The following is a 25,912-nucleotide window of genomic DNA, read 5'->3' as shown; positions in this document are numbered from 1 at the left end:
AAGGCCTTTGACAAAATCCAACACCCCTTCATGATAAAGGTCTTGGAGAGATCAGGAATACAAGGAACATTCCTAAACATAATAAAGGCAATGTACAGCAAGCCAACACCAAATTAAATGGAGAGAAACTCAAAGCGATTCCACTAAAACCAGGAACAAGACAAAGACAAGGCTGTCCGCTCTCCCCATATTTATTCAATATAGTACTTGAAGTTCTAGCTAGAGCAATAAGACAACATAAGGAGATTAAGGGGATGCAAATTGGAAAGGAAGAAGTCAAACTTTCACTATTTGCAGATGATATGATAGTATACATAAGTGACCCCAAAAATTCTATCAGGGAACACCTGATAAACACCTTCAGAAATGTGGTGGGATACAAGATTAAGTAACAACAACAACAAAAAAATCAGTAGCTCTCCTATATACAATGGGCCAAGAAAGAAATCAGAGAAACATCACCCATCCTTTACAATAGCCACAAATAATAAATGGGGTAACTCTAACCAAGCAAGTGAAAGATATTTATGACAAGAACTTTAAGTCTTTGAAGAAAGAAATTGAAGAAGATATCAGAAAATGGAAAGATCTTCCATGCTCATGGATAGGTAGAACCAACGTAATAAAAATGGCAATCTTACCAAAAGCCATCTACAGATTCAATGAAATCCCCCTGAAAATACCAACACAATCATTCACAGACCTTGAAAGAATAATACTCAACTTCATATGGATAAACATACCCAGGATAATAAAAGAATCCTATACAATAAAGCAACTTCTGGAGGCATCACCATCTCTGACTTCAAGCTCTACTATAGAGCTATAGTAATAAAAACAGCTTGGTATTGGCATAAAAACGGACATGTGGATCAATGGAATCGAATCGAAGACCCTGACAATAATACACACACCTATGAACACCTGATTTTTGACAAAGAAGCCAAAATTGTACAATGGAAAATGGAGTATAAAATACTGGATATTTGAGGAGAAAGGACATGAAATAGTTACCTGGCACTTCCCAGCTTCACATGTGCTCATAACTATGTGAAATGGACTCTGGCTGGAAATGCATTCTATGCTCTCCCTGGACCACTAAGTCTGCAGTTTTAATAAGATCCCTATGCAATTCATAAAGTATAATACCATTTGTCAGACGCATGAGCGCTGATACAGGAGGCCAAGAGGGAAAGTGGTAGGTAGTGTAACTACCAGGTGACATGAAGATTAGTGATCATGGGCCACTGACATTGCTCAGTGGGTAAAGGTGCTTGCCACCAAACCCAAGGACCTGAATTCAATCCCCAGAATTCACACGGTAGAAGGAGAAAATTGATTCTTCTAAGTTGTCCTCTGACCTATACACAGACACACAATAAATAAATGTAAAGAAAGAGACTAGTGATTATAAATCTAAAGTGGTACAGCATGGGTGCTGTACTGGCACAGAGATGATAAGCGCATGGTTTTAAACATATCTGGTTAGTCACACATGTATTTAAGTGGGAAAGGAGCAGAAGTCAGACAGGGCACAAGGGAAGGATGATAACGGTGCCCCACATAGCTTACAGAAAATAAGGGTAGCTAAAAAAAACAGGAAGAAAAGAGAATGGTCTGAGCTGAGTCTGGGACACATGGCTGGTACTCCAACCCTGAAGAAGTGGAGGCAGGGAAATAGGAAATTGGAGTCCTAGTCTGAATTTCATGGTGAGACTCTGTACTACAAAACCCCAAGAATGTTTTGGAAATAGCAATGAGACAAAATGATTCAAAGAATATGTGAAATAAACCAGTCACCACTAGAAAGGGCTGGAGGGGATGAAGAGTCCTCAAAGAGAGTCAGATTTTAGTTACAGCAAAATGGTGACCAGAGACAGGTAAAGGGCATAGAGATTACACCTCATGTTGGCTATGAAGGAAGGCATTTCAGGAAGGGGAAGCGTGAGGAAACTAGAAGATAGTGACTGGTATATAAGGAGGGGCCCCGGGAGGTCAGGGATGAGTGTGCAAACCCGTCTCCTGTGCTGTCTGATACACACAGGAATAGAAACAGCGACCCATTCAAGGACGGCTTCAGGGAGGAAGCTGCAGTGGTGTATGTATCCAGAGTCTACAGTTCCGGGAGTGCTGACAGGAGGAAGCTGCGGTAGTGTATGTAGTCTACAGTTCCGGGAGTGCTGACAGGAGGAAGCTGCAGTGGTGTATGTATCCAGAGTCTACAGTTCCGGGAGTGCTGACAGGAGGAAGCTGCGGTGGTGTGTGCAGAGTCTACAGTTCCGGGAGTGCTGTCTGCCACTGCACATTAAGACAGGTGCGCTACAAGCAAAGGCTCACTACTGATGTCGGAGAGTGAAGATCCAGAGGCAGCCTCACACCCATGGCTGCTGGGCTTTTGTAGTTGTTTTTATTGACTCTTTACTCTTTGCTCCTTGAGGGCCCACCACCCAGCTCCCAAATAATACACACAGCAGTGTATTCTTTCTTATGAAGGTCCAGCCTTAGCTTGGCTTGTTTCTAGCCAGCTTTTCTTAACTTAAATTATCCTGTCTTCTCTTCTATATACATCTCTTTACTTCTTACTCCATGGCGTGCTGTGTATCTGAGTGGCTGGCTCATGATGTCCTCCTCCTCCTCTCCTTTTCTTGCTCCCCTCTTCTCTTTTTCTTCTATCTATTCTCTCTGCCTGCCAGCCCCACCTATTCCTCTCTCCTGACTGCTATTGGCCATTCAGTTCTCTATTAAACCAATCAGGTGTTTTAGACAGGCAAAGTAACACAGCTTCACAGAATTAAACAAATGCAACATAAAAGAATGCAACGCATCTTTGCATCATTGTACAAATGTTCCACAGCATAAACAAATGTAACACATCTTCAACTAATACTCCACAACAGGCTTTAACTGAGGGCATCACTGATGGCCTCTGGAAAGCCCTCAAGTGACATCAGATAGTTTCCTGCTTATAGGGATTTTTGTCAAAGATGTTTCCACTCTCCCCTTACCATCTGATGTCAGTACAGAAATGAATTCCTACTGGGAATAAGGTTTGAATTTATTCTCTTTAATTCTTTAATCAAATGGGCTTTAATCAAACCTGAGTATGACTCCAGAATATTTTTATAACAGTTAAGCTCTGTTGTCTGTTATCTGTTCAGAGCAAGAGAGAAGTTCTGCACAGGGGTAATTCTATCTCCATACATCTGAGTATCAGTGCCAACTCGGCCAGTGCATATGCTAAAGACTCAGCTTTTGTGCCTAACTCCAAGCCTGATTCTATACATCTGTATATCCGGCCTGAAATCGTCCTTTCTTCCTCCCAACTTCCACAGGATGTAAACATCATTCAAGCCCCCATTTCCTTTCACCTATGTAAGTGTCCATACACTTCCGCAGTGTAACTCCTCTCTTCAGAATGAGCACTGTCACACAACTCTCAGAGTCAACACAGAGCTGGGAGGGAGGGAAAAACCACAGCGGGGAGAATGAACACTGCATTCACAATCCGGAGGCTTCAACTTCAGCTTGTCCTTTTCAGTAGCTAAAATCTAACTTACTGGGTAATTTACTTAAACTCTTGGGTCATCTAATGATAAAACGGGATGGTACAAGATTAAAAACACTATCTGCTTAAAGATTTGGGCCAGAAGAAAAAAAAAATCAGTGGTCATTTTAAGTTTAAAGATCTAAGAATCCTCTTTAACTCTTACTGTTTTATGACTGAATATATGAAGACTCAGAAGAATTTCTAAGTTCTAAAAGTATTATATTACAATGTTGCAAGACATAAAATGTATCAAGATGTGGATATCTGCTTAGAGCATGGTGGTGCACACCTTTAATCCTAACACTCAGAAGGCAGAGGCTGGCTGATGTCTGAGTTTGAGGCCAGCCTGGTCTGCAGATCCAGTTTCAGAACAGAAAGCTGGTGAAGATGTAATAGAACAAGGGGGCCATGTTCCAGCCCCAGCAAACAACAAAACTTGCCAGGTTTGGCCATGTGGTTCTGGCTTTAGAGGCAGGGATAGGAAAGAGGCATTATGGAACCCTCCTTTGAGAATAAGGAAAGCCACTGTGGCCAGGCATGTGTTTAAGGGTGTCCCTGAATTTGGAGGCCTAGAGAGGCCATTAGGTGAAGCTGTGAAGTTGAAGCCTGGATTGCCTTGGACACACCAGAGCCCTGGGATACCAGAATGAGGAGAGATGGCTGTTGTGGAATTTTTTGATCGTACGCCGGAGGCTTGCCAATAAAGTTAAACCATGAATCAGGGAGCAGAGCCAGCGACTAGCCAACTGGAATTGGCCACAGAGAAGCACAGGAAGAAAGGGCAGGGGGTGAGTTTGGAGCTTCTTTTTGGTTATGGGATGGGGGAAGAGACACATCTCTTGCAGTGTCTCCAGCCAAAAAGCAAGGTCAGCTAGTTGATACTCAACCTCTTTGTGCTAGCAGGTTTTCACCCCAGCTTTTGACTCGAGTCTTATTGATAAATAGAACAATACACTTAATTTAAACCTACATCTTGTGGCTGTGGCAGAGCCGGGGCCACAGGACCAGAGCCCCACCAGGACGTGGCCTAAGTGGCGGGTGCAGCGTTGACTGTGGGGCCATGGGGATGCATACGATAATTAAAATATCAGTAGATTCATGTGCAGCTGCTAAGTTGACATAAAAACACCAAGCTGCAAACAGGGAGTGGAACCAGGCCAAGTGTTGGGGAATATTATTCCAAGGTGTGTTACTTTTGTTTATGTTGCATTTGTTTAACTCTGTGAAGCTGTGTTACTGTGCCTGTGTAAAACACCTGATGGTCTAATAAAGAGCTGAATGTCCAATAGCAAGGCAGGAGAAAGGATAGGCAGGACTGGCAGGCAGAGAGAATATATAGAAGGAGAAATCTGGGAAGGAGCTAGAGAAGGAAGAGGACATCGGGGCCAGCTGCACACCTACACAGCAAGCCACAAAGTAGGAGTAAGATTTACAAAAATAAGAGAACAGAAAAAGCCCAGAGACAAAAGGTAGATGGGATAAGTTAAGGAAAGCTGGCAAGAAACCAGCCAAGGTGAGGCCAGGCATTCACAAGTAATAATAAGCCTCCGTGTGTGATTTATTTGGGGGCTGGGTGGTGGGCACCCCCAAAAGAATAGAAACAACCAACACCTAAGAAAAAGAAGTGTGTTGCAGTCAACAAAGCTGAAAGGAACTGGAGATCTGAAGAACATGGAGACATCAGAGCATCAGACATGGAGATGCAGAGTTTGGAGTTTGCTCAGCTGGTTTTCAGTCTTACTTTGGTCCAGTATTTCCTCACTATGCTCCCTTCCCTAAATTTTGGAATAGTAATAAATATGCAATAATATATATATATGTGTGTGTGTGTGTGTGTGTGTGTGTGTGTGTGTGTATGTGTGTTAGAAGTATGTGATCTGTTTTTTGATTTTGATTTTATAGAGATTACATTTATAGAAATTACAGTTATAAGATTACATGAATCTCAGAAAAGACTTTGAACTTGGTACTTTTAAACATTGTTGAGAATATGATAGACTATGGGGACTTCTGAAGTTGGACTAAATGCATTTTGCATTATGATATGGGGGCGGAATGTGGTAGCTTGAATGTAATTGGCTCCCATAAGCATATTTGGGAGTGGCATTATTAGGAGGTATAGCTTTTGTTGGAGTAGGGTGTGGCCTTGTTATAGGATGTGTGTTACTGTGGGGCAGGCTTTGAGTTTTCCTATATTTAAGATACGCCCAGTATCTCAGTTCACTTCCTGTTGCCTGTGGATTAAAATGTAGAATTCTCAGCTCCTTTTCCAGCACCATGTCTGCCTGCATGCCACCATGTCCCACCATGATTATAATGGACTAAACCTCTGAACTGTAAGCAATCTAATTAAATGTTTTCTTTCATAAGAATTGCTGTGGTCATAGTATTTCTTCACAGCAACAGACACCCTAACTAAGCCAAAAACATTTATTGATAATTCATTTAATTTACCACCTTGATCTATGTATTCCAGACAGACACTCACCATTTTCCCAGAGACAGCTGCTGCTGAACAGGGAGGTGGAATGCAAATGAAGTATAAAACACAACTCTGAGTACACAGAAAGTGCTCTGCAGGAGTTGGGGACACTCAAGTTCACTATGGAGCAATAGAGGAGTTCAGGGACGATTACTAGCATAGACAAATACCACAAGTCAGAAATCAATTATGTATTTAATACATATGTCTTGCACCTTTGCTATATAAGATTTTATAGAACCTAGGAGAAAAATAAAGGAAATGTAAGAAATATGAAAACTATGTAAGAAGAGGGATTAGGTTATGCATTGTTATTAGTCTTAGTTTAATTCAAAGATCTCTTTCTAAAGGAAAAAAAAGGGAATATGATATAGGAATGACAGGAAAAAGGGGTAGATTATTGGATCTAATTTAATCCAACAAACAACTATTAATTTCAAAATATTTTACATTGGTATGGATTTTGGTTTACTGATACAAATTTAAAGTTTTTTTTTTAAATACTGTATGCATGTTTTTACTCTTATTTGGGGTATTGTGCTTATATGGCTCATTTAAAAATACAATGTATAATTAAGAAATATAGGTTAGTAGTTAGTCACCTATTACAATCAAACTTGTAGTCATGTTAGGTATGTTTACAAGGTCAAACAGAGATATATCTTAGACAGACCAATGGTCTTCAAGAACTTCCGAGATCTACAGAATATGGCATTTAAGATGTTTTCATAATATAAAGCTTTTTATGACAATGAGACATGTCTGCTCCTGGCAGCACCAATTTACTTCAGAGAAGATGATGGGCATCAAAGAAACTTCAAATGGAGTTTGCTCTCTTTGTGGCAAAAGTTAGCCATGGGGCAAGAAACTGCCCTTGCCTCAACTGCTGACAGTATACTGTCTAAATTGGACAAGAAGGAAACTCTCCTTTGTAATGGCTAAAAACCCTTAATCATTTAAATCAAATTCAGCTGTTGCAGTATATGTGGGCTAAAAATAAAACCAAATTCAGGGCCTGGAATGTACTCAGTGGTAGAGTATTTGATCGATCTATCTATCTATCTATCTATCTATCTATCTATCTATCTATCTATACATACATATATATGTATCTGTGTATATATGTATATATATCACACAATAAACAAATAAAATAAAAAAGGAAGAAAGAAACGAAACCCTGGGTTCTATCACCACAAATGTAAAAACTAAACAAAAATTAAATTCAAAATAAAATTTAAAGATACAAACATATTTAAAGAAAGCATTTGCAAGGTAGGCTGCCATCTGTGGAACCTTTCCAATTCTCTTGGGTCCCTCAGATGAAACCCACACCCCACCCCAATCATAGGCCACCCCTGCCAGAAGACCAGGCAAGCTGCTTACCCTATGCCCAGTTACCCTCCCCAGCACCATATCCCAGCCACCAGCTCAGGAAGACACTCTGCTGGACCAGGGGCCATACAGGCCACCAGAATTCCAGGTTGTCTTCCTGACAACAGAACTCCTCCACCCTCTTGGTGCTCCACCCCAACAATATCCCCAGTTCTCTCACCCCTCCTTGTCACCCTGTAACAGCCTCCAACTCTAGCAGAGACTCCCTGGTAGATCAGAGGCACACAGGCTACCCTAACTCCTGCTCCCAATTTGTGTGGAGAACCCATGTTTAAGGAGAGACCATGTCAGCCAACAGAAGTCCACCCCCAAACTTGGGTAACGATCCCCCCCCCCCCCCCCACGAACCACAGGCCACTCTGGCCAGAAGATCAGAGAGGAAATAGAAACTAAGGAACAAAATACCTCTCTACGTATCCAACAAAGACAAACCCAGAAATTGGCACCTAGACCTATAATCACCACAAACCTAGACGCCAAGACTCCAGTGTAAGAACATAATAACTGTCAGGCAATATGTCACCACCAGAGCCAACTACCCGACCACAGCAGGCCCTGACTATTCCAACACAGCTGAAGCACAAGAAAAAGACCTTCAAACTCACGTTATGAAGATGGCACAGGTCCTTCCTTATTCACTTCTTCTTTAAGGACCTCTATTGTCCTGGTAAAGTTGGCCTTAAGAAGTGACTAGCTGGGCAGTCGTAGCACACACCTTTAACCCCACCACTTGGGAGGCAGAGGCAGGTAGATCTCTGAGTTCAGGACAGCCTGGTCTACAGAGCAAGCTCTAGGACAGGCAGAAGAAAGCGGGGGGTTGGGGGGCAGACTGAATAAATCCCTTAAAGAAATTAATTGAGAAAAAGATAAAAAAAGAAATTGGAGGAAATTAGTAAATCCCTTAAAGAAAACCAAGAAAAAACAAAGAAACAGTCAAAGAAAATGAATAAAACTGTTCAAGACCTGAAAACGGAGATAGAAGCAATAAAGAAAACACAAACTGAGGAACTCCTGGAAATGGAAAACCTAGTAAGTGAACAGGAACCACAGATGCAAGTATCACCAACAGAATATAAGAGCTGGAAGAGAGAATCTCAGGCATTGAAGATATAAGAATAGATATATTGGCCAAAGAAAATGTTAAATCTAAAAAATTCCTGACACAAAACATCCAGAAAATCTGGGACACTTATGAAAATACTAAACTTAAGATTAGGAATAGAAGAAGAATCCCAGCTCAAAGGCCTAGAAAATAATTTTAACAAAATCATAGAAGAAAAATTTCCTAACCTAAAGAAGGACTTACCTATAATAACAGGCACAAGAAGCTTACAGAACACCAAACAGATTGGAACAGATAAGAAAGTCTCCTACCATATAATAATTGATATCACTGTAAGACCTGCTCTTTTCTGAAGGGAAACAGATCTGGAGGAGAAAAGAGGTGGGGGGCGGTTAGGAGGAAGAGAGGCTACAGTTGGGATGTACTGTATGTGTGAGAAGAATTTTTTAAAAGGAAAAAAAAAGTATTCACAAATTAGCAATAATAAAGTGGAAGTAGCCCTCATTAGAAATCATGAATATAACATATTTTAAAGTAGTGATTTACGTATTATTTCTATTCATATGCAATAATCAGGGATTCCAATGTTATCAGACTAAAAAAGCCTTTTTAATTCGAGAAAAAAATAATTTATAGGAAAACACATGGAGCAAGACTGCACAGGCATTTAGCTCTTATGACTAAACCCCACAACTGTAGTGCTCATGTCAGAACGGCTCTAGCAATTCTCCAAACAATATCGACTTTAAATAAACTCGCTGAACCCACTTTGGCCGTCTCATTATTCAATACGCTTTCAAGGAACGTGGTGATGAAAGAAGAAGAATACTTCTCTCTAACATAACCATACTGGCAAGAACATCAACATTATCAGTATTCAGAGAATGTCTTGGCAGCTTAAACCTTCATAAAAAGAGGGAACACCAGCTAATCCAAGTTATCAAAATAGCAAGAGTACTTCTCATATTATGTGCAATATGATTATTTGCTTCTAATGCAGAAAAAGTAAACACATTAATATCATTATACTCAAATTTTAGACACAGACAAATTTCTCCACAGAAACACAGGGATGAAAGTAAGCGTGTTTAAAAGAACAGCCGGCAGCAGAGCAGGGCTCAGTGTGCAGATTGAGGGAACATGTCAGTACCCTGGGGAAGGCTTAACAGTGTGTTTTAACATTTTTTTTGAAGCATACTATAGTACTATTTTTAAAAAGGAGAGGAGTTGAGTATACTGATGGAAACAGGTTTGAAGGCAGGAAGCTTATTCCGTGCAGTTGCAGTCCATGATCATGGTTATAATAGCTGGCAATTTTACTATTAGACTTGGGGTAATTACCTACTACATTCATGGTGTAACATGCTCAACACACATGCTAGCATCTGAGCTGCTCCTGAAATGACTGAAGGCCACAGAGGGACCTGAATTTGCTTCAAGCAATTTCTGATGCTGTGCTCCCCCCCCCAATTAATAAAATATAGCATATTATAAAAATATTGCTTTCCATTCTCAGAAGAAAATGCCTATTCTGATAATTCAACACTGGCCGAGAAAACTGCATAAACCTGAAAACTCAGAATACATATTCCCAATTCTGAATGAGTAAGAGTCTTCATATGATCAAATTCTTCTGTTATGCTCACTTTCACCTTCCTGTTTTTACCTCTCCTTTATTTTCTCTTCAAATTATTATCTTTGGTTGCATTCATGCTTATTTTATGAACATGTAATTCTTTTCCCTCTGTGTATCTTAACTTTTTAATCAGCTCTCCCTTCTGGACTACGTTTCTCTTGACCTTGATCTTTTCTTAACATGGAGACATTTAACTTCTAATTACTAAATGTCCTCTGGATCGGAGGTCACAGGGTTATTTTAGCAGGATGAGCCTCCATCCATCAACGACCCGAGGAGCCTCAGCACAGCGGAGCTGGAACAGTCTCAAGGTATCATCTGGTAGAGCCCTTTGCCAGCAGGAACAGGTGGCTGACTCTTCTTAATTTTTTCTTTTTTAAGATGACTAAAGATTTTGATCATAAACATTTTACATGGCATAAAGATAAAGGTTCTGCTGACAAGTTTGTAAAAACTGAAATAAGACTGGAGCAAATGTATTTAGGAATATATATGTACATACATATATGTATGTAACAATTAATTAAAAAAAACAAAAAACGAGGCCATGCACCAGGAAGACAGAAATGAGGGGTATAGAGAGGATTTGAAGGGAGGAAAGGTAAGGTGAAATAATATAATTATACTATAATACTGAAATATTATACTAAAAGATAATTTTAAAGGTTGTGGTTGAACACAGTCACTCACTAAAGTATCTGAAAGAATTCTGTTATCGTTCTGAGCTTCAAGCTCCTCATACAAACACGGGTAGTACTGTTTACTCCATTTCCTCAAGGACTCTAAAGCATGAAGAGGAACTGCACAAGGGAAGACAGGAAGAGAACACAGGAAAGTGTGGAGAACCGGCACTCCAAGGAACGGCAGGCTCGCCACCCCGCCTCGGCCCTTACCACTGCGCAACTCTAAGGGACACATTAACGTTCTGAGTTCAGACCACAGGGTAACTGCAGATCGGTACACTGCCAACTCATCTGCGTGCACAGTGAGGACGGCACAGACTGAGGCACCTGGTGCCCACAGACCCTGGCGGCCTGCAGATCTGCACGAAGTGTTAAGTCCCCATTCCCATCTACCACTGTGTGATCTGCTCTGCGTCCACTGACTGTTCCAATGTGCTCACGTGGAATAAAGGAGAGCAAATGTCCAGAAAGGATAGAAACCTTTCTTTCCCCCATGATTTGTTACACAAGACAAATCCCTTTACTTAATTGGTCTTGCTTTGAAAAACAGAAGGGAATGAGCTAGAGTGGCCTTTAGAAAATCTTAAGCAACTCTGGAAGCTGAGAGATGTTGCTCCAGGGTGAGGTCTCAAAGCAGGAAGAAGGGCTGTCCTTTACCCCAGAGCTGTTCCTAGTTGAAAGTCTGTGGGAATCACTGACGGCAGGTGATATAAAGTGTAAGGTTTGGAAGTCTAGTAGACTTCCCATAAGTCTTCAGTGCTCTTTTAACATTAAAGACAAAGCTGAAAGGACATGGACCAAATTTTTTGAGGGTTAAAAAGGAAAAAAAAGCTATATAAATTCATCTTTGAGCTGGTAAAAAAAAAAAAAAAACAACTTCAAACTGCACAAGTAAACAAAAGAAAATTATTTCTCATAACTAAGAGAGTTGGGAAAGCCGAGATCAAGATACTAACAGAGTCTGCTTCTAATGAAGGCCGACTCCTTCTCCCTGTCCTCTGGTGAAGATGGAAACGGCCAATCTAGGAGGACTTTTCCCCATCACCTAATCACCTCCACTGTCTTCACACTGGTGATAAGATTCTCCACAAACAAAGTAGGGTTGTGGGATATGACAAATGTCCACTCCATGGCACGCATGCAACTGATTTATACAGGACATAACATCTCTTCATTGTATTGCTATAAAAATTTCTTACACAATATAAGAATGCTCACCTTATTATGTACAAAAACAATCCTTGTGCCAGGTTTAAGGACACCGTAGCTTATGAGGAGATCCTGTACATTTTTTAGCTCATCTTTACACTTTTTAGCAGTTGAGTAAAATTGCTTTCTTACAGGGAGATTCTTAAACAACTTTAGAGCAGTTACAGTAGTACCTGTTGGCAGACAAGAGGAAAGCATTTTAGATGTGGAAGAAACTGCAAATCTCTAAACAATCTGTAATCAACCCCTTCTATTATTAAGAACAATCCTCTTCCAAGTATGGAGGTCCAAAGAAGGGTCATGTCTGTAAACTAACACCTTGTGAGATTCTCCTGCTCATGACCCACTGACTGAACAAGAGTAATTTTAATACTGCAGAGGAACACAGCGTCACCAGAATGTAATCTTAAGAATCTGCTGATAGTCAAACCATCTGGAGATGTTGGTTACTCTGCATTTTAAGGTACAATATATATGTGATATGAGACTACACAGAATGTGTAATAACCTTTATCATGCCACTAAAATATTTACCTAAAACATCACCTAGTTATCTTGTTTAACTTACCTCATCTTCAAAAGCAAACATTCAGAACAGAGTAATTAATCAGGTGTAGTGAAATATGCCTGTCATCCAAGCAAGGAGGAAGTTGAATGGGGTTAGAGGACTGTGGCAAGTACAAGGCCAGCCTAGACTACATTGTGGGTTGGTCTTGAAAAACCCAAACCAGTGGTTTACCTATCTGCTTTTGTGCCAGTACTGCACTGTTTTCTGTCCTCAGCGCTCTACAGGACAATCTGAAGACAGGCACTGTGAGAGCTCCGACACTGGCTTGTTTGTTTTGTTTGTGACCAACGTCAATGGAATTTTAGTGGGGACTACACTGGATCTGCAGAAGCATGTTTGCTTTTTTAATTTTTATTTTATACGTTTGGGTGTTTTGACTGTGTGGATGTCTGTGTCCCTTACAACCAGAGTTAGGGAAGGTTGAGAGCTGTGATGTGGATACTGGGTGGGAACCGAACCTGGATCCTCTGGAAGAACAGACAGTACTCTTAAAAATGGAGCCCTCTCTCCAGCTCTTGGTGTTTTAAAAAGTACTGGATACCATCTATTTCAGACTTATCCTAGCCTCACTTAACTTTTGGAGACGAGGTCTTAATAAGTTACCCAAGCTGGCCTTGAACTCACCGTATGGAATAGGGGCCTTGAATTGTGATCCTTCTGCCCTAGGCTCCCAAGCAGCTGGCACTGCACACCTGTGCCACCAGGCCTAACAGCTGGGACTGCACACCTGTGACACCAGGCCTAGCAGCTGGGACTGCACACCTGTGACACCAGGTCTAGCAGCTGGGACTGCACACCTGTGACACCAGGCCTAACAGCTGGGACTGCACACCTGTGACACCAGGCCTAGCAGCTGGGACTGCACACCTGTGACACCAGGCCTAGCAGCTGGGACTGCACACCTGTGACACCAGGTCTAGCTTATCCTCACTTGACTCAGTGAACACACAGCCAGGGCTAGAAACTAGAATAGGAGGATTAAATGCACACCTGTGCCACTAGGCCTAAAGGCTGGGACTGCACATCTGTGACACCAGTAACCTGCAGGTACAATAAACTCACTTCTAGCTTGGCACTAACAGCCTCCTAGTTAGACTTAAGGCCCACTTAACTGGAATGAATTCATGCCTGGTACTATAAACCTAGCTAACTAACTGTGGCTAGTAATGTCATGGGTCCTAGAAGAGAACCTACGACTGCCATGTTCTTAAACTACTATAACACCCAACTTCACTCTAAATACCTAGCCTTATGCCCACAGATAAGCACAGCTCTGTGACTTCAACAAAACCTTCTTTTTCAACAGATGGAAGCCATCACAGAAATCCACAGCTGGTCAAAATGCAGAGAACAACTGACTACAATGTCGATGAACACTCATTCTCAGTTGATGAACATCTACAATATAATCCCTACATCTAAGGTGCAGGAAACGCTGCAGTGAAGGGGTGGAAAGATCTTAGGCACTAGGATGCCTGCTGCAGAATAGTGTCTTGTATATATGACAGAGAGCTGCACCATGACATCTTAACAATAGGTCACCCAAACAAGACCTGCACAATGATAACCTGAACTCGGACTGGGGAACTCTCGCAAGGCCCCACTCCTAGATGGGCAATCAATGGTCGTTAGGAGGGAGCCTCCGTCTTCCCCAGGGATGAGTCCCATGATGGATTATCTACACCTAATTGGTCAGCCTTAAACATACATAAATGAGCAACATTAAATGGTCTCAGAGGTGGACACACACACACAAAGGTCATGAAGTTGAGAAGGGGAGTCACAAGAGGAGTTGGAGGAGTGGAAATGATGTAATACAGTACTCATATATGAAATTCTCAAACAAAATAATAAATATTTTAAAAAGGAAAAAAATTTGATAGACAAAGAATCTTAAAAGCTAATGTGATAATTAAATAGATTAGTGACATAAAGCGATATATGAAGGATTAGTTTAGGGCTTGATGTTTTCAACACTTATTGATAACACAAGTTAACTGGAAAAACTGGGGGAGGGTGAAGGATAATGCACACAGGGCCCTTTATAACCTGGCCCATGGTCATTTCCCTTCCTACCAATCTCCTTTCTTGTATTCCTCTAGCACATTTGATTTATTTCTATCTCAGAATTTTGTAAATGTTCTTTCCCCAAACCCATGTACACTAACTCCACTATCAACTTTCATATCAGTCTAAATATCACATGCTTATAGAATCTTCTCAAATAGCCTACTAAAGGATGCTTCTTCCAAATGTTTATTTCTTCTTAGAAATGATCACTGTTTAAAACACCTTTCCCCTGCCTTCTATCTGATCCCTGGCTTCATCTTAACCTGGCTGGGTCTCCACAGCAGCACTGGCTTCACTTGGTTTCATTAGGGATCACACTGTCAGGTGCTGTTTGTGGAGGACTCCAACACTGCTACATGCTGCCTGGCCTCCTGTGATGGCTGGTCTTGGTTGTCAACTCAACTACATATGAAACTGACTAAAACCAAACATCTGGGTACATCTGAGAGGATTTTTTTCTTCACTGAATTTCCTATTTCAAGTAGGAAAACTCATCGTAAATTTGCGTCTTTTGAGATAGGAAGATCAACTTTAAATCTGGACCACACCTTCTGATGGGAACCAATATGAAGGAGGCTCTTGCTCTTTGCCTGCCTGCACTCACTCTCAAGGGCACTTTCATTCCTTCACTGGTATAAGAGCCTGCTTCTTCAGGATTCTTGCGTATGCTGAAGACTAGCTGAAAAATCCAGCCTGCTGGACTAAACTGCAAAATACTTGGATTTTATATCAGGAGATATCAACTCTTGAAATACTCAGACCATAATCTCTAAGCCACTCTAATAAATCCCATATATATATCTTATGAGTTCCGTTTTTCTGGAGAACTCCAACGAATACACCTCCCAAGAAATATGGGAGATGCTTGTGTGACCCTTGTAACTCCTCCATCCAACATGCTTAAAAACCAGCATCATGGGGGCTGCCAAGATTCTACCAGCACAAGCTGTCCCTGGGCCACCCAAGAACACAGCCATTGCAGTTGTTTAGTGTCTTGCCAACTGGGCTTGGATAGTCAGAGTGAGCAACGGCCCCAGGCCTCTTCTAAAAAGCCCTGGGAAGCCTTTAAGATGAACTTCATTTGCTGCCTTGTTGGTTTCTTAGTCTTTCCCGGGCTGCTGGTCTTTTAGTCAGTGCTAACCTTCCTAGTAAGCACGCCGTTCTAGGCCAAAACATTCAATGTAGTGCTTTTCTGGCCACACTGCAAGGTGTACAATTCTTTTTCCCTCTCCTATTGTTACCATTTCTCAGTGTAAATACAGAGGACGTTGCCACTGCCTGAAATCTGTGTTCCCTTCAGTTTTCCTCTACCACATAAACTGTTGACCACCTTTAAACTCTACTCTCCACAGAATCTCAGGGCATGGGAATAAGGAAACCAAATTTTTGGCCAGTGTATTACACAGATGGTATTAAATTCAACTGCCAATAGAGAATCCCATCTGAAACAACACGATCATCATCTTTACTGAATGTACTCTGTTTTTCTTAGTATTGATTTCTAATTACATGTATGTGTGTGTCTGTGGATGGACAGATGCAGGTGAGTACAGGTGCTTGAGGCCAGAGAAAGGCACTGGATTCTTGGAGCAGTTGTGAGTACCATGTGGGTGCTGACAACTCAGGTCCTCTGCAGGAGCAATAAATGATCTTAACTGCTGAACCATCTCGATTTCTATCAGCATTCTGGTTTTCACTCCTCGAAGACCACTTACAACATTCTAGACTTTGTCTAGCACAATCCTCCAAATGTTTCAAAGCTCCTCAGAACCAATTCTAAAACCTTTTGCTTACCAGGCATAGTGATGGTGATTACCCTGTCTCGCATCACCAGCTTTCTTGGATAGGGGGTTTTCTATGACCATAACAACATGTATAAGCCAACCAACTTAAAAAGATTAAAAATTGACTTTAACTCTTCAATGGAGATTTTAGTCCACGGTCAGCTGGTCCAGGGGTTCTGGACTTGTGCAGAGCTGTGCATCTTGGTGCACATGTCTTGGCACCTAGGAAGCAAAGCGAGATGACGACGGGATGGGAAAGGGCATGCCTCTAATGACTGGAAGACCTCTTACTAGTGAACAAGTCTTTTAACAGGGAGACACTCAAGATCTAACTATGTCACCTTTCTAGTGAATTATTTGGATATTGCAGTTTTATACTTCTAGAATTTTCATTTGGTTCTTCCATACTTTCCACTTAGCATACAAACTCAACTGTTTTTAATGGTATAGGATTTTCTTCAAAAAATTTAGTTAGAGAGTTCTTTCTAGAAGTTCTCATCTGTTAATACAAATATCTGGCTCATCTCTGAGTTTGCTGTACTTTCTAATGGCTCTTAATTTTCCTTCTTCATGTCCTTTAACACTTTTCTTTTATTTGCATATAGAAGAACCACGGTTGCTGAAGATGATAGTATTTTCACCAAGGAAACCCTGTGTACCTGTCAAACAGGGGTAGCAACTGGGCTGCAGCTAAGTCACCCCGGGCTTAACGATGGAATCAGGTCCTCTTCCTCCAGCAACTCTGAAAGCTTTGTGTAGTCGGTGTCACTTCTTCACCACTGCTCAGTCAGCCAAAGTCCTGAGATTCAGTGTGTGGGTGAATGAGCTCTAATGAGGGCCACACACTCCAGCCTGTCAGCTCAGTCCACAGGAGGCCACGGGAAGTTCTGGTGGTTTTCCCCAGTGTTATTCATGACTCTATCTACGGCAGGTTGCCACGTGTAACAGGTTGCTATACATCCAGTCTCAGTTAGTCGTGCCAGCAGCAGTGATTATCAGTTAAGGAAGGGGTAGTCTTCTCTTAAACTTGGTTCATTTAAGGTTTTCTAAAACATATTTCTTCAGTAAATTTATCCCGTTATGGCCATAGAGAAATGGTCTATTCTCCACACGTCATTCTCCCGCTGAAAGGTCACACTCCTGTGCCTTCTTCCCCTAACCCATCAGCTTCACACTCAAATGTCACTGTCTCTGAAAAATCTCACTGACCATCCTCTAGGTGTTCAGCGATTTCATTTTACTGTCATTACTTATTTACTCATCTGTTTCCTACTAATCCTTGATTCCTAAATATCAACGTATGGACATTATTACAATGTGAGCAGGACGGAGGAAGGCAGGCGGACAGAAATCAATGCCCCAGACATGCAAGTTTATGAAAACAAAGTATTATTTGTTGACTTTTAAATATATATTATGCTCTAAGTACCGCATTATACCTAACCTACAGATTCATAAATTACTTTTCCATCTTAAAAAGGCCCAAGTAAACTAAGAGTCACAAGTAATAAAAAAAAAATTATATGTTTTACTACAACTTACCACTGGGCGGTGGTGGCTCATGCCTTTAACCCCAGCACTTGAGAGGCAGAGGCAGATAGATCTCTGTGAGTTTGAGGCCAGTCTGGCCTACAGAGCGAATTCTAGGACAGCCAGGGTTACACAAAGAAACCCTATATCAAAAAAATAATAAAAAATAAATAGATAAATAAAAATCTTACAGATAAAAAGAATTTTTTTAACTTCAAATGAAATGTTTGAATTTGAATGTTGAAATGTCCTTAAAAACAAAGGTGCCAAGTAATACTGGCTAACAGGGAGGGGGCTCCAGTGCACTGCTGTACTTCACAAGACAACAGCTCGGCTCGCTCACGTTAGCACATTCCTCAGACACCAGAATTAAACTTCAGTCCCGCAATGTGCTCCATTACAGTTTTATATGACCCTATGTTATGCCGCTCAGGATGGCAGCTACTTATACTTCTAACATAAAGGTGGGTGCTGAATTCTCAGAAAGTATTCTAAACTAATGAACCAAGTTCCACTGTTCTGTTAAGAAAAACAAAATTGCAGTCCACGTACACAATCCCACTGAGCAGTGATCTACAGCAAGGGTCTCTCACAGCATGGAACGGAATACTCCTTTTAAAAGCATTTGTTCTGGAGCATCAGCTAGAAGCGTAAAACTAGGGGACATAAAGAGACGACAACCACAAATAACTCAGTCACCCTTGAAAGTCAGACTTGAAAAGCTGGAGAGTTAAAGGAAGGCAGGGATAGCGGCTGGAGAGACGGTCCGTGTTAACACTGAAAAGTGACTATTTCCTGCATTCCTTCACGTCTGTGTGCCCATCCTTTTAAAATTAGCCAATTGTTAAAGATTGTAGGTGGCCCTGGTAAATGGAGAGAAGATGCAGTCACCACCTGCCTTAGAACAAAACCAATTGCACTTCCTGCCTGTGTGACTGCTCTAAGTGCACTTCCTGCCAGTGTGACTGCTCTAAGTGCACTTCCTGCCGGTGTAACTGCTCTAAGTGCACTTCCTGCTGGTGTGACTGCTCTTCTAAGTGCACTTCCTGCTGGTGTGACTGCTCTAAGTGCATTTCCTGCCTGTGTGACTGCTCTTCTAAGTGCACTTCCTGCTGGTGTGACTGCTCTAAGTGCACTTCCTGCAGGTGTGACTGCTCTTCTAAGTGCACTTCCTGCTGGTGTGACTGCTCTAAGTGCACTTCCTGCAGGTGTGACTGCTCTACGTACACTTTCTGCCTGTGTGCTTGCTCTACTTCCGTGTTTAGTGCACCCTCCTGATCAAAAGTACAGTTCCGCTTCCCAAAGGGGGCCGGGGGACTGTACTGGTCTTGCAGAGGACCAGAGTTGAGGTGCCAGCACCCACATCAGGTGGCTCACAACTCCTGTAACTTAACTACAGCTCTGGCCAATCAGACAGCCTCTCCTGGGCCCTGTAGGAACCCATAAAAAAGTGGAGACATTTATACATACAAACACACACATACAGGCACCCACAATTAAAAATAAATATTTTTTTTAAAGGAAAGAAAGAAAACCAGGTATAATGTTTAAGAGTGTAATGAAGAGATGGGAAGAGCAACTATGATAACATTTATTAAAAGAATAATAACTTTAAATGGCTACAACAATCCATAAAACAAGTATCTGTACCCAAAAGGCAGAAAAGGCATTTTCAGTAAACCACTTTTAAATAAGTACAACTTTTTCCAGTGTCTAATTGAGATTTTATTGGAGGTTGTCCCTATACCTACATGTGCCATCTGCAGGTGCCATCTGACCAGATGATATGAAGAATAACTGCTAAGGGCATTCACGTCACAGCAGAGATTAATCTACAAGAACCTTAAATGCACAGGTATAAAGTAGGATGGTTGAACTGTAGTTTTATCTTACATAGAAAACATTTAAATGGAAGCTAATGACAGCTGGTGAAATATGAGTCTGCGATTCAGTCGCTCACAAACCATCAACACACAGCAATGTAACTGCAAGAGCACTTTTATTATGCACGGAGTTGTATAATTTGTCTATGTAAAACAATCTGAAATGAAGACTTTGGGGTTTTTTTGCTGTTGTTAACTAAGCAATCAAGTATAGTTAGGTGGAAAAAGTGAGTTACAAAAAGTCATACTGATTTTGTAACTATTGACCTTTCAAGTGTGCTGTTTCTTGAGTTATGAAATAAGCTAATGAAAATAAGATGCATTTACTGACTACAAAACTTCCTTAACACGCACACCCAATTTTACTTACTGAAGGTAGAAGACTGACGTCAGTAGAAAAAGAAAAATCAACCAGTAAAAGGGCAAAGATCAGATGGAGTCCTCATTGAAGGATTGTTATTTCATAGTTCCCATGGAGATGAACACAGAAAAGCATGAGAAGTATGAGGGATACAGAGCCACTGGCCACCCAGATCAGATCGGCAACCACTGAGATAAAAATAAATACTTTTAAGTTTTATAAGGTGACTGGGTTACTTCACAGCACTCACTAGAAGGCACTCAACGCCGTCCAGTGGTTTCCTAACATGAACTTGTAAGATCTAGGCTCAGAGGGTTTCTAAAGAGGGAACATATTTAAAAAGTAAAATAAAATTAGACTTAAATTTTTTAACACATATTGAAAAGACAATAATCTATTATTTAAACTAAAATATATAATTTTTATTATATATCAAACTTAGTAGTGATTGACTATGAACAAGTGAGGTGTAAATGAGTGTGTTTTCTTAGAATTTCCTATTAAGGTTGGGCAGTGGTGGCACACGCCTTTAATCCTAGCACGCAGGAGGCAGAGGCAGGTGAATCTCTTTGAGTTCAAGGCCAGCCTGGTCTACAAAGTGGGTGAAACACCAAAAAAAAATTTCCTATTACTTCTTTTTTCCTCTGTGGCTACAAAAATATAAATTCCTAATGAGCAAAAGTAATCACTAACTATGCTGACAATTTCCAAAATTATGGGCAGAGTAAGAAGACTTACCAGAACTAAGAAAGTAAATCACATAAAGACTGAAGTCATTTTTTTAAAAGTAAACACAGTAATTTAACATTAGAACAGGAGGGATGAAACCACAAAAAAATATAGTACTTTGATCAATTCAAACATGGAGCCACAAAGTTAAACTAAAATCAACAATCTCGATGGGAGGAAGGGACAACAGCAAATATCCCACAAGTCCCTCAGAGCCAGGGAGTCTCCGGACTCCATTCCCAAGAACAGCCACCTTTGACATCATCTCAACTGTGACCATCCATTCTGGGAAAAAGGGGATTTTGTAAACTCAGACTAAAGAGACCACTTTCTACCTTAGAATTAGTTTTTAGAAAACTTAAAAATACCAAGTAAAATTACTTACAGATGTGTACAAAACAATACAGAATAATAGGAACAATGGCTGGTAATTCTTTATCTTAGAATAATAACACAGAGTGAAGAATCGGATGGGTGTCAGATCGGACTGTGGTGGAGCTGAACAGTGATATTTACCTCCATGAGGCCGATGTAGACGTTCCCACTAATACGTATGTTGTCAACTTATTTCATCAGAGTATCTCTGGGTTACAGTTCATTACGACATTTTAGGCGCTTCAGTCAAATCCTCTCCGTCATCTGTACAGACGGCACAGGTGGCCCACAGCAGGACAACTGCTGTTACTGCAGGTCACCCAGCCACCCAGCCCCAACTTGCTCCTCTTTGGGATGACTCTGCTTGCTTCAAAGATAACCAGACTTTATCAAGACCAACCCAAAACACCGAGTCAATTCAAGACAAAATTCTTTTTGAAAAAAATAATAATAATAGTTCAGACAGGAAAGAATTTTAAAGCTACTCACTTACCCTGACCAAGATGTGAAGGCTTCTGAGAAAGTATGTGGCCGCTGCCATCTAAAACATACTGGGTGCTAAAGTCATCAGCAGCTGTCCTTGTTGTGACTACCACCTGGAAACAATAAACCAAGAACTTCCTTCAGACTAACAGATGACCCCTCTCTCCCTCCTTTCTTAATCTTTGTTTTCCTTTGACACGGAATCTTGCTAGGTAGTTTAGACTAGTCTCAAACTCAAGATTTACATGCCTCTTTCTGAGTGCTGGGATCACAGGAATGTATCACTGCAGCCCACCAAAGCAATCACTTGTCTATGGTAATGAAGACAATTGTCACAGAGCCGGCTTGGTAAGCAATGTCTACAGCTCTAGAATTTGGGAGTCTAAGGCAGGAGAACTGCTGAGTTCCAGACCAGGTTGGGATACAGAGTGGAGACCCAGTCTCAGAAGAACAAAGCAAAACCAACAAAAAAATTATCACTTATTAATATTTTTTTTTTTTTTTGGTTTTTCGAGACAGGGTTTCTCTGTGTAGCTTTGCGCCTTTTCCTGGAACTCACTTGGTAGCCCAGGCTGGCCTCGAACTCACAGAGATCCGCCTGGCTCTGCCTCCCGAGTGCTGGGATTAAAGGTGTGCGCCACCACCGCCCGGCTATTAAGTTAATATTGAAGAAGATATTACTTGGTAATTCTTTTTTAAAGATTTATTTTATTTTAATTAAGTGAATTGTGTGTAGGTGCAGGTGTGTGTGTGTGCATGTGTGTGATTATGAACACATGTGTGCAGGTTGCTTAGGAGGCCAGAGGCTTCAGATCCCCTGGAGATGGAGTTAGCAGGGGGCTGTGAACCTCCAGGTGGGTGCTGGAACTGAACTCAGGTTCTCCAGAAGAAGAGTGCACAATCTTAACTATTAAACTGTGGCTCCAGTCCCTTGCTTGATAAATTACTTTGAATACTTAACTGGTAGTAATTTTTGGAGTTACACTTTGAAACAGAATAGCCTGTGGTTTGTTTCTCTGTGTAGCCTGGCTCTCTTGGAACTGGCTTTGTAGACCAGGCTGGCTTCTGTCTCCCGAGTGTTGGGACTAAAGGCGTGAGCCACCACTGCTGCGGGCTGCCTGTGATTTTTTTTTTCTATGTTGCAAATGAATTAATGTTTGAGCATTTTGATTAAAATACAAACCAGTATACTTCAAACAGCCATTTGTATGTAAGATTCACAAATGTAAAAGAAAATACTTTGATTGTACCAAGAGGATCTGCATTTTAATAATTTTCATAAATTTTATGGACAAACGAATAACTGTTTAGTAATCATTTCCTTCCCCTTATGTATTTGATACAAAACAACATTTCTGTACTTCAATTTATAGTTTCAAATAGTAAAATTCAAAATATATACATAAATATCTACGGATATTTTTTCTTAAATTCAAATTTAAAACTCAATGTTTAAGTATAAATTTTTCATCAACTAAAAAAGTCAGCATTAAGCATATGAGCACAGGAGAGCACCAAAATATCTCCTTATGATGTCAGATGTGGAAATGGAAATTTAAGAATCCTGTACTTTTTTGAACTACCCATATCTCACATCCTGTTTACCAACCTGGCAGGAAACACAGCCTTGATGAAAAGAAAATGAAAAATAGACAAAAAGCAATGGTGAAGAGTAGGGATACTGTCAGGAAAGCAAGATGGACTGGGAGAGAGCAGCCCTGTGATAAGCAGTGGTAACCCAAAATTAGGAGTCATCTCTCTTGGCTCTCCTTGGACTCAGTATAATAGAACCTACAAAAATCCAGCTGCATTGCTGGGGCTGCTCTAGGTCCATTAGGGTCTGTATGTGATGGTTCTATCATCTGTCCTCAGTAGATTTATTGGTGGCATATGCTCTGTGGAGCACATGGGCACCATGTGTGGGTACCAGTGTATCACCGACACCATCATCACCACCACAGTCCATCGCACCTCACTCCATCTCTCTCTCTCGCTCTCTCTCTCTGATATCATAGATAGATGCTAGACTGATAAATAAATAGATGATAGGGAGAGAGCTTTTTTAGTTTGAAGAACTAGTAGAGACTACTGGATCTGAAATGTTTATCCAACTTTTACTAGGGATACTCGGTGTGATAACTGTTCAAAAAATGGAAACAAAGGACTGTTACCTAAGACAAAAGATATGTGCCTCTGTGTATCCTAATTGTCCCACTTTGCTCAAAATCCATTCCATAGGTTGATGATGCGTAACTTTAATCCTGACCTTCCCTGTCACGTCCACCCCAAGTCTACAATAGCCAGTGCATTATTGGTTTTGTTTACCCAAAACAAAAGGACAATAAGTGGTAGAGATTTTTTTCTGTTTTATTATTCCACAATTGCCCCTTTAAAAATAATTCTCCATTTAAACAACTGCTTCTCCAAAATGCCAAGGTCAATTGAATTCTATTTCTATTCTCCAAAGAGCTAGCCATCTGACGTAATGCTGTCACTGAGCAAAGGCAGCCCTGGGACTCGGAGTTCCAGTACAAACTCTGCCAGTGGCTTCTAGATGCTCCTGAAAAAATGATCACACTCATCTCCAGGGAGGGTGATGATAAGATGAAGATGCTAATGCTTTAAAAGGTTACATGAGACTTTGCTTTACCCACTTCTAAGCCTCTTCTATGACAATAATGTGTCCATGCTTTAAACCTATCAGTGAACAGTAAATACACAACAACCAAGACAAAGCTAACGTTTAGAGGAAGGAAGCAGGGATTTAGTGCTGGAGATATTAACACTTATGTTAAACTAAAAACAGCACACCATGGATTCCAACAATAAAATTTCATGTCAGTTTATAGGGCACTATGAAAATTGGTTCATATGGAAGATGCTCTGTGAGACATGGTAAGACAGTGAAGAAAACACATACAATCATGTTTTACAAATTCATGAAATACAGCGTTTTTCAGAGGAAGGAATTGGATTTCAAGGGTTCATTTCATCATGTGACCCTATGTCCCGGGCAGGAAACCTCTTCTCGGACAGGCACAGGTTCACAACGCATTAGCTGTGCAGCAGGAGCCCATGACTGGCACTAACTCCATGATTGGGAGTGTCTCTCATAGCACACACAATCACTGGTGATTCTCACCAGAGACACTGAGCAGCTGTGGAAGAGAGTGAGTTCAGTGATGTCAAGATTTTAAGTCAACACCTTTTAGAATTCTTCAGAGGACCCTGAGGATTGTGTGCTCTCTGTTATTAAAAGTGGGTCTAATTATAAAATTAAAATTAAAAAGCATTTAAACCCTATGTAAGCACAGTTTCCCCGCAGGATTTAGATGACATGTAAACAAAATTACTCAGGAAACATCCTAGCAATCCAAGTAAAAGTTTTCCTGACACTGATCCATTTAAGGCAATGGTGATAAACCTGATTTTTTTTTTTTTTACTGAGGGAGGTGGAGCTGGCTTTTGGGTTGTTTTTATGGTTTCAAGACTTGAATCCACTGAACTATACCACCGGTGTAGCCTGACTTCTGGGTGAATGAGTGTTCAAGCACAGAAACATGAGTCTGGAAACTAAGAGAAAGCCTTTATGATTGAGGGGAAGTCCGAACTTCTGCCTGAACGACTAAAATGATGTCTGCCTGCCTGGCCATGCACAGACATACACTAATGAATGTCCTCTGATTTCCACACTTCTAGAAGCTTTGATGTGGGGAGGCCAGCAACAGGAAGAGCTGGCTGTACCCTCTTCAAAGCGGTTCTATTGCCTGTAATGAGACTACATTTAGGAAGCAGGATATTTCAACTGCTCCAGAAATCCCCAACCCTACTCACACTAAAGTTCTACCATCGTGGTTGTGAACGACACAAGAAGCGCCTGATGCTGAAGAAAGCTGGTTTCATTAGCTTGCCATCAGTCTCACAGCGGAGGTTGCTTCTTGCCCCTTTACAGCTCTCCTAGCTTCTGAGTCTACCTCTCTAAGCATGGGGCTCATAAAACCCTAGAGATCCTGTGTTCTCTCTCCACAGAATGACATGTAATGAATGGGACTCCTGAGAGTAATACCAACCCCACTGTAACACTCTAACAATCGTTCATGAATGACTAACAAAT

General features: G+C 41.0%; 1 protein-coding gene across 9 annotated transcripts in view; it reads right to left on the bottom strand.

The window, feature by feature from the left end:
- The window catches only part of Pms1 (PMS1 homolog 1, mismatch repair system component), an 82,282-nt gene that overhangs the window by 38,903 nt on the left and 17,467 nt on the right, over positions 1-25,912 (bottom strand). For 8 of the 9 annotated variants that reach the window (XR_008220813.1, XM_052749381.1, XM_052749385.1 and 5 more), the window contains 2 exons: positions 21,809-21,911; positions 12,025-12,188 (listed from right to left, as the gene is read on the bottom strand). Coding sequence is in view for 8 of the 9 variants with exons in the window: in XM_052749381.1 (XP_052605341.1) it covers positions 12,025-12,188; positions 21,809-21,911 (267 nt within the window). In the remaining variant the exon portion in view is untranslated. Of the gene's footprint in view, positions 1-6,035; positions 6,147-12,024; positions 12,189-21,808; positions 21,912-25,912 lie in introns of those variants that run through there. The other variant, XM_052749386.1, reaches the window with a different exon arrangement.

The sequence above is a fragment of the Peromyscus californicus genome, unplaced genomic scaffold (genome assembly GCF_007827085.1).
Source record: "Peromyscus californicus insignis strain IS unplaced genomic scaffold, ASM782708v3 Scaffold_21__1_contigs__length_65335640, whole genome shotgun sequence".
Lineage (NCBI taxonomy): Eukaryota > Metazoa > Chordata > Mammalia > Rodentia > Cricetidae > Peromyscus > Peromyscus californicus.
Note: the sequence above shows the minus strand (reverse complement) of the source record. Positions and strands in the feature narration are given on the sequence as shown.